The sequence below is a fragment of the Hyperolius riggenbachi genome, chromosome 7, assembly GCF_040937935.1.
Source record: "Hyperolius riggenbachi isolate aHypRig1 chromosome 7, aHypRig1.pri, whole genome shotgun sequence".
NCBI classification, from domain to species: domain Eukaryota; kingdom Metazoa; phylum Chordata; class Amphibia; order Anura; family Hyperoliidae; genus Hyperolius; species Hyperolius riggenbachi.
In genome coordinates this window covers 13776729-13792292 of record NC_090652.1, presented here as the reverse complement: position 1 = coordinate 13792292, position 15564 = coordinate 13776729, and the positions used below count along the sequence as shown (strand labels likewise).

Sequence of the window (15564 nt, the reverse complement as noted above, 5' to 3'; positions counted from 1 at the left end):
GAGAAGAAGAGGGAGGCCCCAAAATCCAGTGAGGCCTCAAACCCCAGTGAAGTCCCAACTGCTTTGTGTGCTACCAGGAATGCCACTGGCTATGCAGAGAATCTGCAGCTTGTCACAGTTCGGGGTACAGTTGCCACTGGGCTGAGAGACACTGGAGCAGAAGTGACTCTCATACATCCCCAGCTTGTGAACCTGGAGCAGTACATACCTGGAAAAATGATTGCTGTCAGAGGGGTTGGGGGTGTCACCCCAGCCATACCCACCGCCTTGGTCCACCTGGATTGGGGGGCCGGCAGCGGAATGAAAGAAGTTGGGGTAACTGACAAAATCCCCACCAACGTTTTGCTGGGTACTGACCTGGGACGGTCAGTAGCCCGGTATGAGCCTAATCCAACCCCCGTGGAGCCCGCCTCCCCAGCAGAAGTTCTGGACTCTTGCAAGGTACTGTTTGATAACTCTGTGCAAGTGGGGGGTGCTGGTGGGCCTCCCGGGGCTACGGACTGTATACTAGGAGCCAGCCCTAGTGATTCTCCAGTGCCTAGGCCTGGAGTGGGACATGTTGATACGGAGAATGCAGGAACTGATGATGTCATTTATGACGCACGGACTATCGAGGTGATCGATACAAGAACTGTTGATGCTACTTGTGAAGTGCTGAGTAGCACTGTGTATAATGCTGCAGATAATGTTGATGTGGAATGTGATGTTCTAAATGTCAATATGTGTAAGACGGATAATGTTGATATCATATGTGTTGTGCTACATAATGATGCTTGTCCTGTGGACACTCCATCGGCTGCAGGAGTAACCAGCAGTGTTCGCTGGCCTGTAGCAGATGAACTGCCCACTGAAGAGGCAGACGGCACCAGGCCAGATCTTTCCCCTTCAGATGTTTTTAAGACCAAATGTGATGTGATTTATGATGTGTGTAATGTGGGCACTCCCTCAGCTGCAGTGGTAACCTGCAGTGCTAGCGGGTCTACAGCAGAGGGACTGTCCACCGAAGTGGCAAATGTTGCTGGGTCAGCCACATCCAATTCGGAACCTGGCCCTGAGGGCCCAGGAGCCTCTCCGTCTGCAGCCTTCCTGGAATGTGTGACAGGCAGCACTGAGCTCTCCGGGGCTGTTCGATTTGACAGCAGCCTGGAAGAGCTCAGGGGGCTAGCCAGCAGGTCACCAGCTGGGAGGGGCGGGCTGAGAGGGTTCTGGGAAGTTATTCCCTCGGAGCTGTCCGAAGTGGAAGAGGCAGACCGGCAGATAATCGTTCCCCAAAGGGACCGAGAGATAGCTCCTGCCACTATAGAGAAAGTGCGGGTAGTGACGGTCGGAACCCGTCCCCAGCTGCAGCACTGTCTCTATGATCGCGAATTCACGGTCGTCACTGACCCTCATTCCCCTGGTTGGTTAGGTCAGGTTGCCAGGGGCAACGACACATTGCCGCAACCTGACCTAGCTTTCAAGTCGTGTAGCTTGGAATTAACTGCCAGGTGGGGAATCCTCGAGAGGATGCTAAGGGGTTACCCCCCCCAGGCCCGGCCGGCAATGTAGGCGCTGGCAAGGTGATTCATGGGAGTCACCTCCCAGCACCATTCTAAAAAAGGGAGGTGTGAGGATATATTGGGGTGAGGATGATATGTACAGTAATATGCAGAATACAGCCGCCGTATGGTATCGCACCGAAGCCATGTTTTTGCATTTTCCTGTCTGCTGTGTAATTCAGATGTGTATGCCTGCTACAAGCAAGTCTGGCTTTGGGGGAAGCTACTAATTGTATATAGTACATTTGTGCACAGGAGAGCAGGAACTTCTGAATGGATTTGCTAATGTGTCAATAGACCTATGTTTGCATTAAATTCCTCTGGAAGTTGGATGCTGCTAATTGAATCTCCTGTAGTACATTTGCATGTGAGGGAGGACAATAGCAGACAATCTCGGAGGTGATTGTCTGTGTCTGTTTACAGGCAATTACAGGCAAGCTGCTACCTGTAACCAAAATGCAATCTTTTGATGTATGGACTAGACATGTCAAACTGTAGACGTCTGCCTGTGGGAATTGGATTTTGACCGAACACAGGATTGCTTTGAAGTCTGCGAGTCTGCAAAGTGTGACAGGAAAAGCCTTGAAATTCGCATTTCACAAGGGGCTCGGCAGACCGTGATGTCACAAACGGGGAAATTGCATTAGTTCCTGGGGGCTGGACATTAAATGCCCCAGGGGACACTTCGGACTATTTAAGTTGGTCCAGGACAGTCACAGGGATCTTCTCCTGGAGATAGCGCATAGCTAGGGATGATCTCGACTCCTGGTCGAAAAACGGCGTGCTCCCGCCAACAACGTTCTAACCTACGCTGGTAATGTTCTTTTTTTCCCCCCGTTTATTTTACGCAAATCGCTTTGTGTGTACCTTTGTAAACTCTTAATTTTGTAACTTTTTACTTTGCTTTTGTAAATCTTTTGTATATATTATTTTCTGCATTGTTCCATTTTTTTCTGGAATATTAAATTGTAATTTAATAGGCTGACTCCTGCTGTACTAAACTAACACTCATAGCCTAGAAGAGACTGAAGTGTAACTGTGTATAAGTCCATGCCTAATTGTATGTTTGAGCAACCCTACCGTATAAGATTGTGATTGCATTGTATGTGGGGCGTTTGTCATACGTTAGCCTAAAGCGCGCAGCTGATCCAACGTATGAAAATGCCAGTGCGAGTAGCTCAACAGCAGAGTGGTTAACAGTATCGTTCGGAACGACTGTTAGTGGTTTTGCTTCACTACAGTGTAAGATTGCAATTGTGCGTGTGCGTGCGTGGCGTTCCCGTATTCGGCCTAAAGCGCAAAGCTGACCTGAATACGAAAACGCGGATTGCATGAGCACTCGACCGCAGAGTAGACGTTTCTAGCAACAGCTAGTGGTGGCAGTAAGGAGCGTTTGAGGGGTCCCCGCCTTGTCTGTAGCTTGAATAAGGCTGTTCCCCGCTTGATGTGGTCAAACCCGCAGTCGGGAACCATATACGCAGGCATGCCGCGGGCCGGTTCCTGACAGGCTGGATTTATGGAAAGGGCACAAAGGGCCTGGGCTTTGGGTGGCTGCAGCCCCTGGGGTCACCTGAAAATGAAAGAGAGATTGCTACATATGAAAGAGGATGCTGAGAATGGGAAACAATACATGAAAAAGGGAATCAGACGCCCAAGGGGCTGTTCATGAAAGAAAGGAGCTACAATACATGATTGATACACAAGGAAGGGAGAGCTGCACACTTGAGGACCACAGGCTTACACGCCCCTAGTGACCAGACGATTTTTTTTTTACAATTCAGCACTCTGCAGCTTTAACAGTTTGTTACTGGGCCATACATCTTAGCAACCAAATGAATCTTGCCTCCTTTTTTTGCCCACCAACAGAGCTTTTTGTTGGTGGGATCTCATTGCTGCTACGATTTATTTTTTTTTACATTAATTTTATTGTCATTTTTTTTTCTAATAAATAAAGCGGGTTTTTTTTACCCTCCCTCCCCCCGAGATCCAATCACCATGAACGCCTCTCATAGGCATCAGCCTATGAGAGGGTTCTGTTTCCCTGCCACTCCTGGGGACAGCTGAGTCACACAGCTGTCCCCTGTACAGCGCTGCGCTAGATTGCAGCTCTGTACAAATGAAAATAGCAGGGTTTTTTTTTTAACAGCCTCTGCTCCGCGTTCCCTGCTAATCTCCGCCCCCCCAGGACTTGAATGCCAATCGGCATTAGGCAGTCCTGGGGGAGCCTCTCTGCAACTACCCATTGGCGTGAGGTGGTCGTATAGTGGTTAAAGAAGAAGGTATTTGCGAAAATTCAGATTAAAGTTTGTAACTGTGGTTACCCATAATGCACTACTGCTGAATATGCAAATTATCTCTTTATTCCCCTGAAACCAGGCTTACATAAAGAGATAATTTGCATATTCAGCAGTGGTGCATTGTGGGTAACCACAGTTACAAACTTTAATCTGAATTATTGCAAATACCTTCTGTTTTAAGAAGGCAAACCACACTAAGCATTGCTTTTTTAGTAGGACGGCTTTTCGGTCTCTTTTGGTCCCCTATACTTTCCTAGTGGCTTTGGGTCACCCCAAGCTGCTTGGGTATTCTATTGGCATCACTGTAAGGCACAACAGCTGTATAAGCTTTCCACCAAGGTACATTGTTCCAGTTTCCTCATACAAAATCTTCCATTAATTAACACTTTGTATTTCTTTGGTTGTGTTATTTTGGTAACTTTGTTTTCTGTGTTGCAGTGAGCCATGCAGTACAGTGATGATGACCTCCTGGCCAGGATACGCTCTTATAGCCCAACGTCCGGGTGTGATCGAGTGTCTTTGCAGCTGATGGGGATGCCTGGACATGGCAAGTCCTCTTTGATAAACACATGTGCATGTGTGGCTCAAGATACAGACTTTACCAACATTGCTGGGTCTTTCCAATCTGATGAACCTATCACAAAGGAGAGAAAAGATTATAATCTGGCAAACAAAATCGCCATTACTGACAACCGCGGCATCAGCAAAATGACAGCGGAAGAGCTGCTGGAGATTTCGGCTCAGTTCTGTGAGTGACAACGATGAGTTAAATCTTAGCCTTACTGCTGGATACTTTAAAAACAAGAAAAAAAATATAGAGAGAAAATAATATAAAGAAGAACTTAACATTCTGGGGACCGCCTAACGCCAATTGACGTCAAGTCCTAGGGCGGGGATTTGCAGGAGATCGCATGTGCCGATGCGCGCTCATCTCCGCATGGATGACGGATCTCCATTACGCCATCAGTCTCCCAGCGGTGATCGCCACTAGGAGACTGTTAGACGGCAAAATCGCCATCTTTTAACAGGGTACAGCGCTGCGATCTATGGCAGCGCTGTACAGGGGACAGCCGTGTGACACGGCTGTCCCCCTGGGTGGCACAAAAGTGATCCGCTGTCATAGGCTGAAGCCCATCACAGCCCATCACGCTGATTGGCTGGCTGTGGGAGGGAGGGGGCATTACAAAATAAATTTAAAAAATAGGGAAAAATATTATGAAATAAATCAAATAAATATTTATAAAAAACATACATCTGCAGAGCGATCAGACCCCACCAACAGAGAGATCTGTTGGTGGGGAGAAAAGGCCTGCAGCAAGGCCTTAAAGCTGCAGTGGCCCTTTTTGTGAGAAAATGGCCTGGTCTTTAGGGGGTTAAAGCCTGTGGTCCTGACGTGGTTAGGCATATTATAGGTAAATGTTCACCCTGGTTATTGAAGTTAATCTTTAAAGGATATCTCTGATGTCCCTGATCTCTCCTCTGAACCTCTCAATTCATTTGGAGAGCTTCTTTGCTGCACTGTTGAGGGGGTCATTAATCAGGTGATTTTTGCTGACTGATGAACCTACCGATAATATGATAGTACCCTCCAGGGGCCCTGGGGACCACAGTTCACTTGGTGAGATAGCTGGGAAATCAACTAGGAGACTGGGGGCAGCGATCTGCTGCGGGGATGAGGTGTTTTAGCTTGGGTTATACTGCTGAAGAAAAATGTTAAATAAAAAGTGCAATTTTAGGAGGCTTCAGAGTCTCTTTAAGAAACACATAATTACCTATGTTAGAAAAAAAGGGTTTTACATATTGTATATATTTAGGGCACTAACTTTTTTGGGCACTTTTGTATTTGTGGATGCTACAACCCCCTTTAAGATCTCCTAGTGCAGTGTTTCTCAACATTTTATTGGTATGTACCCTTTTTAAAACCGGTACACACCAAGTACCCCCTAGCTTAGTAAACCTTATCACAAGTACCCCTTGACAAATATGTACTTAATCACAATACATGATAATTGGTTCTAAACAATTTCCAAGCATTTATTATTGCTTTTAATTAGCTAAAACACTAATTTGGTGTTGTTTAAATAAGATTTATCATTTTCTAAAACTCTAAATTTGTTATTCTTGGTTAAGTATAACAAGCTCGAGTACCCCCTGAAACCATCAGAAGTACCCCCTGGGGTACGCTTATCACACGTTGAGAACCTAGGTCCTAGAGTATTCCACTTAATGTAATCCTTTATTGGTCATCCACTCCTGCAGAGGGTAACAGTGGAGTCGTACTGCCTCCATTTATTTATGCGCTGGAATACTCTGTTTGGCCTGGAACCCACTGAAAACCGCAAACGCAAAACGCAACCGCTAGCGTTTTGTCTGAGCGGTTTGCAAGCGGATTCATGCGCGTTTTTGGTCGTGTTTTGCAACATTGTATTTTTTTCCCCAGCGGGTGCCTAGCGTTTTGCGTTTTGCGTTTTTATCCTGATTGGTCCTGTGAATTATTTTTCATTTTGTTACAGTGTGCTGAACCGCAAAACGCTAGCAAAACCGCTCAGTTTAGGTTTTGCTGAGCGTTTCCGCTAGCGGTTCAATACTTTACATTGAAGCGCTAACGCTCCCAAAATGCTGCAGGTCCTGCGTTTGCGTTTCTGAGAAACGCAAACGCTCCTGTGGAAGTTGCCCCATCCATTAACATTAGCCCAGCGTTTTGGCAAACTGCTAGCGTATCGCAGTGCTGCCAAAACGCTGCCAAAAGCGCTCCTGTGGGTTCCAGCCCTTTTGGTGTAATTTCTGGTGATTTTGGTGCCCCAGGCAAGGTATCATTTGGCCTCTTCCAATTTTATGAATAGGAAGATCATACCCTACAACAACAAATTAATAGGTTGTATAAAGAATTTAAATTAGGTATACAGAGAAATTATATTTTGTTTCTCAGAATAAATTTAAAATGATACACAAACTATTACAGGCGAAAAACATCTCACTGGCCAAAACTCACTAAAACCATAAAAGAAACCATAGGGGTGTGTAGCCACATTATACTCTTCACTCCTAAAACTCACCTGCTCACCGATGCCAGTGCTGTGTCTCCATGACTACAGGGCGTCACATGCAGGGCCGGCCCTAGACTTTTTGCCGCCTGAGGCAAACTTGGGAGATATCGCCGCCCTCCCCGGCCGTGGGTGGGGGGCCGCCGAGCTGGAGGGGGTAGCGGGCAGGAAGGGGGTATTGGGCACAGTGGCGGGGAGGGGGGTTGGACCCCCCCTCCCTCGCTGGGGTCCCCCGATCTGCACTCCCCCCCTCCAGCTTTTAAAGGAGTTATCAAGGCAAATGTAACGAAAATAAGGGCTACTTACCCAGGGCTTCCTCCAGCCCCAAGCTCCCAGCACGTCCCTCGCTGCAGCTCTCCCCGTCGTACGCTCCGGTACATGTTGCAGTGATTGACAGCGCCACTCGCGCAAGCGCAGTTCATGCTGACCTCCAGGTCGGCCTGACGTCATCACCGCGGACCGGGAGGCAGAGCGGGCGAATGGCTGTGGGGAGAGCTGCGGCGAGGGACGTGCTTGGGAGCTTGAGGCTGGAGGAAGCCCCGGGTAAGTAGCCCTCATTTTCATTACATTTGCCTTGATAACTCCTTTAAAAGCTGGAGGGGGAGTGCAGATCGGGGGACCTTCCCAGCCGCTGTGCCCAATACCCTCTTCCTGCCCGCTACCCCCACCAGCTCGACGGCCCCCCACACCCATGGACAGGCGAGTTCAACCCCGCCAGAAGTGCCGCCTGAGGCATTTGTTTCACCCCGCCTCATGGACGGACCGGCCCTGGTCACATGACACGCCCTCAGGATATGCCAGCGTATTACACTCTGGCAGGAAAGCATGTAATACGCTGACAACGCCCTGATGGCAAGTCATGCGATGCTCTGTTGCCATGGAGATGCAACGCTGGAATCATCAAGCGGGTGAGTTTTAACCTACTGCTAGCGCCTGCTTGTGACTCTGCATGGTGGGAGAAAGGGGAAGAATGCCAGGAATGCGGCTCTCGGTTTGCAGCATGCAGCCCGGGCTGTGCAAAGTTTGCGCAGCCCTGTTCTAACTGTAGGATTTGCATATTCAGGATTTTGCAATATTCCTAAGAGTTTGCAAACTTTCAAACACCTCGGTAGGTTTGCTATGATTTTAGGCTTTGTGATTTGATACAAGACTCCTTTGTGTTTATAGCCCAGCTGAGAGACCGGAGCACAGTAGAGTGGAACCGAAGCTTCAGAGAGAATGTAGATCACATTCTCCGCTATTTCCTGAGTCGGAAGAAGGAGGTGATTGTGCCGGTGTATGTGTACAGGTGAGCTGTCTACCAGCCACATCTAACCTCTCAAGCCTCATACACAGTGAAGACTTCTGTTCCCTGAAATTATCATTGTGATGCATTCAGGTGACAGTTTATTCTCAATCTCTATGAAGACATGTTTTTAGTGTGTAGTCACAAACCTGAGACTTATTGTATTTATTTATAGGGGATGGTCAGTGAGATGCAAAGTATTCTGAGTTGATGAAAAATTATGCAATTTTTTAATGTGCAAGTACGTTGTAAGTTTGAAAATGGACCAATCAAATCCCACTTCATCTTCATTAGATTAGTCCAGGGCCGGATTTACCATAAGGCACTGTAGGCACATGCCTACAGGCGCCTGATGATGGAAAGGCGGCTTCCTACCCCGAGTGTCTACATCCCTCCTTCTCTATGCAGAGTCCAGTGTAAATTAGAGTTTACTCCCCCCTGCTTTCAACATTTCACTGACGAGATCTCCCTTCAGTCGGGGCCACCTCTAGCCACTTAATACTGAGGTTCCTCTAGCTACCTAATATTGAGGGTACTTATAACTACCTAACTCTAAGGGGCGCCTGTGACGGGCAAGGGAAGTAAGAGAGAAGTGACAGCTGGGACAGCCAGCACACTTGCGGTGGAGCTTGGTGGGGGTCTGTAGGTTTATGGAGGGTGAACTCTAAGGTGCCAGGACATCTGTGCCTATGGGCTCCTGTGAGGTAAATCCGGGCTTGGATTAGTCCGTATTCAAGATGCATACATTTGCATTCAAAATTTGCATAATCCTAAACTCTGAATTATTTGCATCTCGTTGACTATCCCTATTTATTTTCTAGGATTGATAACAAACAATAACTGACTAAATTTCTCCCTTCATTAGGAAAAAAAGAAAATATTACAAATGAATCATTTTTCTCCCAAGCTTTACTTCCTGTTCTGATCCAGGATACACAAAAAAAACCCCCCAAAACACTGACACGTTTCACAAGAGGTGCCATTGCTTCTTCAGAGTCAAAATGTGTTACTGTTAGGTTAATAGGTTATTAGGTAATACATTATCACTCTGAAGAAGTGAGGGTGCCCTTTGTGAAATGCTTCAGTGGTTTTTCGTGTCTTTTATTATTTTAAATAAAAAACATTAATTCGTACCTTGGAGAAGCCATTCCCTGGTCTCCTCATGATCTGGATTAGAGGTGAATGCTCCTGTGGATCTCATTGATGTCCAGTCTCTGACCTTTACCACAAAATTCCTTAGTTTTGTATTTTAGATGTTATAACATTTCACCATAGTGCCTCCTTAAAGGGGAACTGAAGTAAGAGGTATACGGAGGCTGCCATATTTATTTCCTTTTAACCTCCTTGCCGGTTATCCCGAGCTCAGCTCGGGGTAACCTGCGCAGGAGGATATCTAAGGCCCCGCTGGGCCGATTTGCATAATTTTTTTTTGTTACAAGCAGCTAGCACTTTGCTAGCTGCTTGTAACGTCCGATCGCCGCCGCTCGCCGCCGATCCGCCGCAATGAGTCGCTCCCCCCCCGCCCCAGAGCCCTGCGCTGCCTGGCCAATCAGTGCCAGGCAGCTTTGAGGGGCGGATCGAGATTCCCTATGACGTCCCGACGTCCATGACGTCGGTGACGTCATCCCGCACCGTCGCCATGGCGACCGGGGAAGCCCTGCAGGAAATCCCGTTCTCAACGGGATTTCCTGCATACTCTGATCGCCGAAGGCGATCGGAGTAGCTGGGGGGATGCCGCCGCTTAGCGGCTATCATGTAGCGAGCCCTTGGCTCGCTACATGATTTAAAAAAAAAAAAATTAAAAAAATGTGCGGCGCTGCCTCCTTGCCGGATTTTTTAGACCGGCAAGGAGGTTAATCAATACCAGTTGCCTGGCAGCCCTGCTGGTCTATTTCTCTGCAGTAGTATCTGAATAACACCAGAAACAAGCATGCAGCTAGTCTTGTCAGATCTGACATTAATGTCAGAAACACCTGATCTGCTGCATGCTTGTTCAGGGGCTATGGCTAATAGTATTAGAGGCAGAGAATCAACAGGAGGGCCTGGCAACTGGCATTGCTTAGATGGAAATAAATATGGCAGCCTCCATATCCCTCTCACTTCAGTTGTCCTTTAACTCTTCTTTCTTGTCTCATTCCAGTTCTGGAGATTTGGTTACAGACGAACGATATAAAGAGATGGAATCGTTTATCAGAGAAGCTCACAGAATCACAGGTAAATATGGTTTTATTTAAAACTGACTCCATTGCTCTAAGTCTAGGGTCACACTCTGGGGTTGCGTTATAATATGTAAATAACACAACCAAAATCATTGTGTTGGCATGTGTCGCACGCAAAAACACAACTGACCAATGTGCACTTGCACGTCAACGTGTGCGCTTGTAGGTAGCAACTCACAGCATGGTGTGAGTGGTAGTAACGGAATCCCTTGAAACACAGTGCAAGGTGTGAACTGGTATTAGACTTAGAATTGCACCACATTAGAGGGTGCTAAACAGTGTCCATTACAATGAAGGCTGCATTTATACTTTTTCTTCCCCTATGCCATATATGTTGTGACTCCCCTTTCCTCGTGCAGCAGTGCCCCGCCCATTCCATGTGCTGCCCCCTCTCCCATATGCAGGGCTGTCACTTTGGCAGTGCGGGCAGGGCGACTGCCCTGGGCGCAGACTGGTAAGTAGAAGAAGGGGGGCGCAGGCAGAAGGACATAACTCCTAGGGAGCTGGTGATGCTCAGTGCAGCCAAATGGAAGAAGATTACCAGCACGATCACCTTCCTTGCCTCCCCCTGGGCTGCCTGCGTCAAACACGTCAAGTCATCATCACGTCACCACCACGTGATGACACCTGGTGTCCTGTAGCGGTACTGCAGGCTGTCAGTGTGCGGCGGCGGTGCCCATGGAGGAGTCGGCTTTCCAGGCTCTCCCCGCCTGTGTGTTTTCCTGGTCCCTGCTTCCTCCTGGATGAGCGGTGGTCTAAGTAAGGAGGCAGATCTACATGTGACCTGTGGCTGTGTGACTGTCCCTAAAGAGAAAGAGTTTGTGAGTCCACAGGGGTGGGGGGAGGAAGGGGGTGCAATTTTTACAGCCTCGCCCTCAGTGCAATTTAGCCTAGAAAGTGCCCTGTCCATGTGTATCGATGTACTGTAGCCCTTCTCTTTCTTGAACAGCTTGCATGGCATTAGCTTGTCTTGTGTAGCTCCCCATTTGCTGCCTCCTCTTTCATATGTATCAACCTCTTTTTCATGACCAGGTGCCCCCTTGGGCTGCAGCTGCCCAAGGCCTGGGCCTTTGTGGCCTTTCCAGAAATCTGTCCGATTGCAATGCGGCATAACGCAAAGTACCTTAAGACCTCCACTATCTAGTAAACCCCAAGGAAAGTGCATAGAACTTAGATTTAACATAGACAATTATCCAATAGGGCCCACTTCCACTACAGACAGATTTGCAGTATTTCCTCGTTTGAGAGCTTCACGGGGAAACGCTGCCTATCTGTGTGGTGGTTTGCTGTCTAGATCACACTTCGCTAGCATGCAGCCAAATCCTTAGCCGTGCATGGGTTGCGGCTGTAATTTGGGCAATGGGAGCCACAGCTGTATTGGAATCGGCCACTGCTCCCACTGGAAATAGGCCCTTAGTAATGCATATCTTTGGATTTTGCTTCAAAGCTTAAAGGGGTTCTGTGGAATGAAACAAAAACTGACACTTACCTGGGGCTTCTAACAGCCCCCTGCAGCTGTCACGTCCCGCGCCGTCCTCTTACAATCCTCTGTTCCCCGCCCCTGGTCTAATTATTTGTCTAACTAGACGAATACAACAACGGCAGCACAGCTGTAGTCCCACGGCTGCACGGGAGCGAGCACGCGTGCTCGCTCCCACGCACGTCATCGGGAGTTTACTGTGCAGGCACAGTACAATAAATCTTCGTACTTTGTCTACGCGGGAGCGAGCACTATTCATCTAGTTAGACGTATAATTAGACCCGGACTGGCAGGAGGGAATGGAAGATCGTAGGAGGACGGCGCGGGACATGACAGCTGCAGGGGGCCGATAGAAGCCCCAGGTAAGTGTCAGTTTTTGTTTTTTTATACATTCCACAGAACCCCTTTAACCACTCTGCATCCAGACCTTGTTTCCCTCTTATGGCCTAGAGCAGTTTTGACATTTTAGCTATGTCCCTATTTAATAATCAGCAATAACATTATCCCTACTTATGACACCTAAATGAAATATAAATATCATTTTTTCAAAACTAACTAGGCTTTCATTGTATGGCATTTTTTTCCCTCGAACAATGTGGTTTTCTATGCATTTTAATAGGAAAAAATTTGGAAAAAAAAAAGCATTTCTCAGTTTTACCAATTCCCGTTTAAAAATAAAACGCATTATTATAGATAAAAAACACAAATTTTGTTTGGCTATTTTTACTGTTCATCACAAAACTTAAATTACGTTCTTGTCACAATTGAAAGGACCAATCAGAATTAAAATCGCTAATCGCTATCACAATCGCTGGCAAAAAGCTTACACTTTTTAAACCAAAATTGCCGGAAAACGCTCATGAAATAGCTTACAAAATGCGAATTAAAAACGCTAGCGATTGCGCTAGCAATTTGCGATTTGTAGTGGGTTCCAGGCCTAACACTGCTATAAACACTGCTATAAATGTTACTTGTCTTTGTTTTCTCAAAAGCTACAAGATCTTTTAGAATTTTTTTTTTCTTTCACTTGTTCCTGCAGAATCAAATTTCGTATTTTTGCATGATAATGCATAATCATGAAATTACAGAATATAATTACAGTAATGTGCAAAATTAATTACAAATAAGCTAATTGTTTTGCACTACAATTTCACACCGACATTGAGAATTTTTTATGCCAAATTATGATTATGCGAAACTTGGTCTCAACTCTGTTAGTTACTGCAGGACATCTAGCTGTAAAGCGTTCAAGAGGTTGACAGCGGAGGAGAAAATAAAAGTTCCTATGCCTAGTGGCCCTGGCAGAGATGGCCCAAAACCTCCTACCAAATGGGAGCCATTGAAAAACCCATGAAGGTCTCATTGTAATTATTTCTTCTTCCTAGGCATTTATCCCATTATTGTCTTGACCAAAGTGAAGGACAACAGAAATCATGCAGCACTCTACAGTCAGAGGTTTCGACAACTGGGAGCAGTACACATCTATCAAATAGAGAACTACACGACAGACCAATCTGTGGGAGTCCCCGAGACAAGAAGAGAAATCCTGAAGTTCTTGAACACCTGTCTGGAGGAGGCCGACAGGAGGACATCTCAGAACCAGATGATGGATCCTCAGGAGGAGTATATAAAGAATGCCTTGGAGATTCTTGGCATGAGGATGAAAATAGAGACCGAGTGCTTACAGGAGGAGAAGGACAAGCTCAGGTTTGAAAAGGAGCAGATGCAGATGGACCTTGAAGACAAAGAGAGACAGCTTAATGAACTTCGGGAGAGAAAAAAGAAGAAAAAGTGTATTGTAATGTAATCTGAGCATGACGAGATGCCTGTCTATTGTTGAGGTCACTTCTATGTTCATATAATTATTCCTTACACCAACAGTGCTATGAACTTATCTGTCAGTAATATCTGCTAACTGCTAACAGTTTTCATTTTGAGTACCGTATATTCTTGAATATAAGACACACTTTTTCTTCCCCAAAACTTGGTGGTGGTGGGGGGGGGGTTGGTGCGCCTTAACAGTCAAATATGCGGTAAAATGTGCAATGCAGGCAGGGCAGTTTCGAGGCTAAATTACACTTAGGGCGAGGGTGTAAAAATTCTGATGACAGTTTGCCTGTGTTTACAGTCTGTCAGCAGGCTGATAAGGCTGGTTTTGACTGATTCGCTCGGCGGAGGCGGGAGTCTTTTGTTCGCCCATATACATGACAGGTGCTGCTTGGTTCAGAGCACTTGTGCTTTTTACACATACTTACACAAATCTGTTCATCAGCCCTGAAAAAGAGACAAATGGGGAAAGGACAAAGGTACAGGGTTCCCAAGGAGGAACTGTCCCTCCGAAAAAGGGACAGTTGGGAGCTATGCAGTGGTAGCTGGACATTATTCTCTTTTTCCTTCCAGGAAATACGGACAAAGGGAATTTAGGCTTGCAAGGCACATAGAGAGAATTTAGTTCGAGGGGGCGGGGCGGTGTCTTGGCACCCTGGAGAAAAGGGCACAGGAAACAGAAAGGCGGGAGCCCAATAGTGTGATGTTTGGGTACAGGTGTAACAATAGGTAAGTAAAAAACTACTCAAAAAGGAGGGTTGCAGTGGGGCAACTAACCACAGGAAGCAGGTGGAGACTATGAACCCAACTCCACTTGGAACGGTCCTGCTGGAACTGGATGCGGTCACTCCCCTGGGAAAACTGACACATGTCCACCGTGGTGCAGACCACGTGTGTTCTGTAACAACCCCTCTGCACACGTCCTCATATGCAGCCCCTCTGAGCACTTATATCTCTATGGCAACGCGATCAGGTTGGGCATCACATTGTTATACAGGGAGACAATGTACCAGCTGATTGGTGGACTTCGTGTCCATGCGATTTGATGGCTAGGCAGTGACGTTTGCGTCCTGCCTCTTGGTGGCGGAGTTTTGCGTACTCCGCCGCGTCCTGATTGTCTCCCTGGTAACGCCTGCTTCACTTCCTTCTTGTCAGTACTCGAGTGGTGACCGAGCTAGCCATGGCACATCCGCTGATTTATCTTTTGGGGTAGTGCATTTCCCCAATCCTGTTGACAGTTCTTTGTTCATATATGAACAGAATAAAATACTAAAATGCAATGAATATATACAGTATATTTAAATATGTGTGTATCATTATAAACATGTTTTCCCTTTTGATGTTGCATGTATATAGCTGTCTGTACCATCAGCCTGCAAACAAACAGGATGTAAGCCCGACGAAGGCTGCAAGGCCGAAAGCTTGCTTATTCTTATTCTTTTTAGTTAGCCAATAAATGGTATCATACTGATTTATAGTAGTAGCAGTAGGGTATTGTACCATGTTAGCCATCAGTAAAAGCAAGAAGTTTTAAAACATATAAGCGTGTATGTATGTATATACGCATTTGTGGGATTCTCTAAGGACTTGGCCAGCTGGCTGAGAGACAGGCTGTAGGGAGCGCTGAACTTACTAAACAGCGCTATTCTGCATATAAATACAAGCTGGTCACTAGTTAGAAAAAACGATGTCAGTGCATAGTGCTAGAACTAACAGCAGGGGGAGCGCTTACTGCAGCAGTCATAGGGAGCAAAGGAAGGTAGTGAGCTCCCCCTGCTGTTAGTTCTAGCACTATGCACTTACATTGTTTTATCTAACTAGTGACCAGCTTGTTTTTATGAGGCCGGGTGCACACATGGCAGAAATGCTTGCGG

General features: G+C 46.7%; 1 protein-coding gene across 1 annotated transcript; it reads left to right on the top strand.

Moving 5' to 3' along the window:
• Positions 1 to 7730: 7730 nt before the first annotated feature.
• LOC137525393 (uncharacterized) lies at positions 7731 to 13701 on the top strand. Its single transcript, XM_068246467.1, has 4 exons — positions 7731 to 7787; positions 8047 to 8167; positions 10305 to 10378; positions 13249 to 13701. The coding sequence occupies exons 1-4, from the start codon at positions 7739 to 7741 to the stop codon at positions 13668 to 13670; spliced, it is 666 nt and encodes a 221-aa protein (XP_068102568.1). The 5' UTR covers positions 7731 to 7738; the 3' UTR covers positions 13671 to 13701.
• The last annotated feature ends 1863 nt before the right edge of the window (positions 13702 to 15564 follow it).

What these genes read in the sequence shown, in the direction of transcription:
- LOC137525393 (XM_068246467.1), top strand. Translation starts at nt 7,739, where the DNA reads ATGCGATGCTCTGTTGCCATGGAGATGCAACGCTGGAATCATCAAGCG. An exon ending in ACGCTGGAATCATCAAGCGG is followed by an intron (nt 7,788 to 8,046) that starts GTGAGTTTTAAC and finishes TTGTGTTTATAG; the next exon opens with CCCAGCTGAGAGACCGGAGC. An exon ending in AGAAGCTCACAGAATCACAG is followed by an intron (nt 10,379 to 13,248) that starts GTAAATATGGTT and finishes TCTTCTTCCTAG; the next exon opens with GCATTTATCCCATTATTGTC.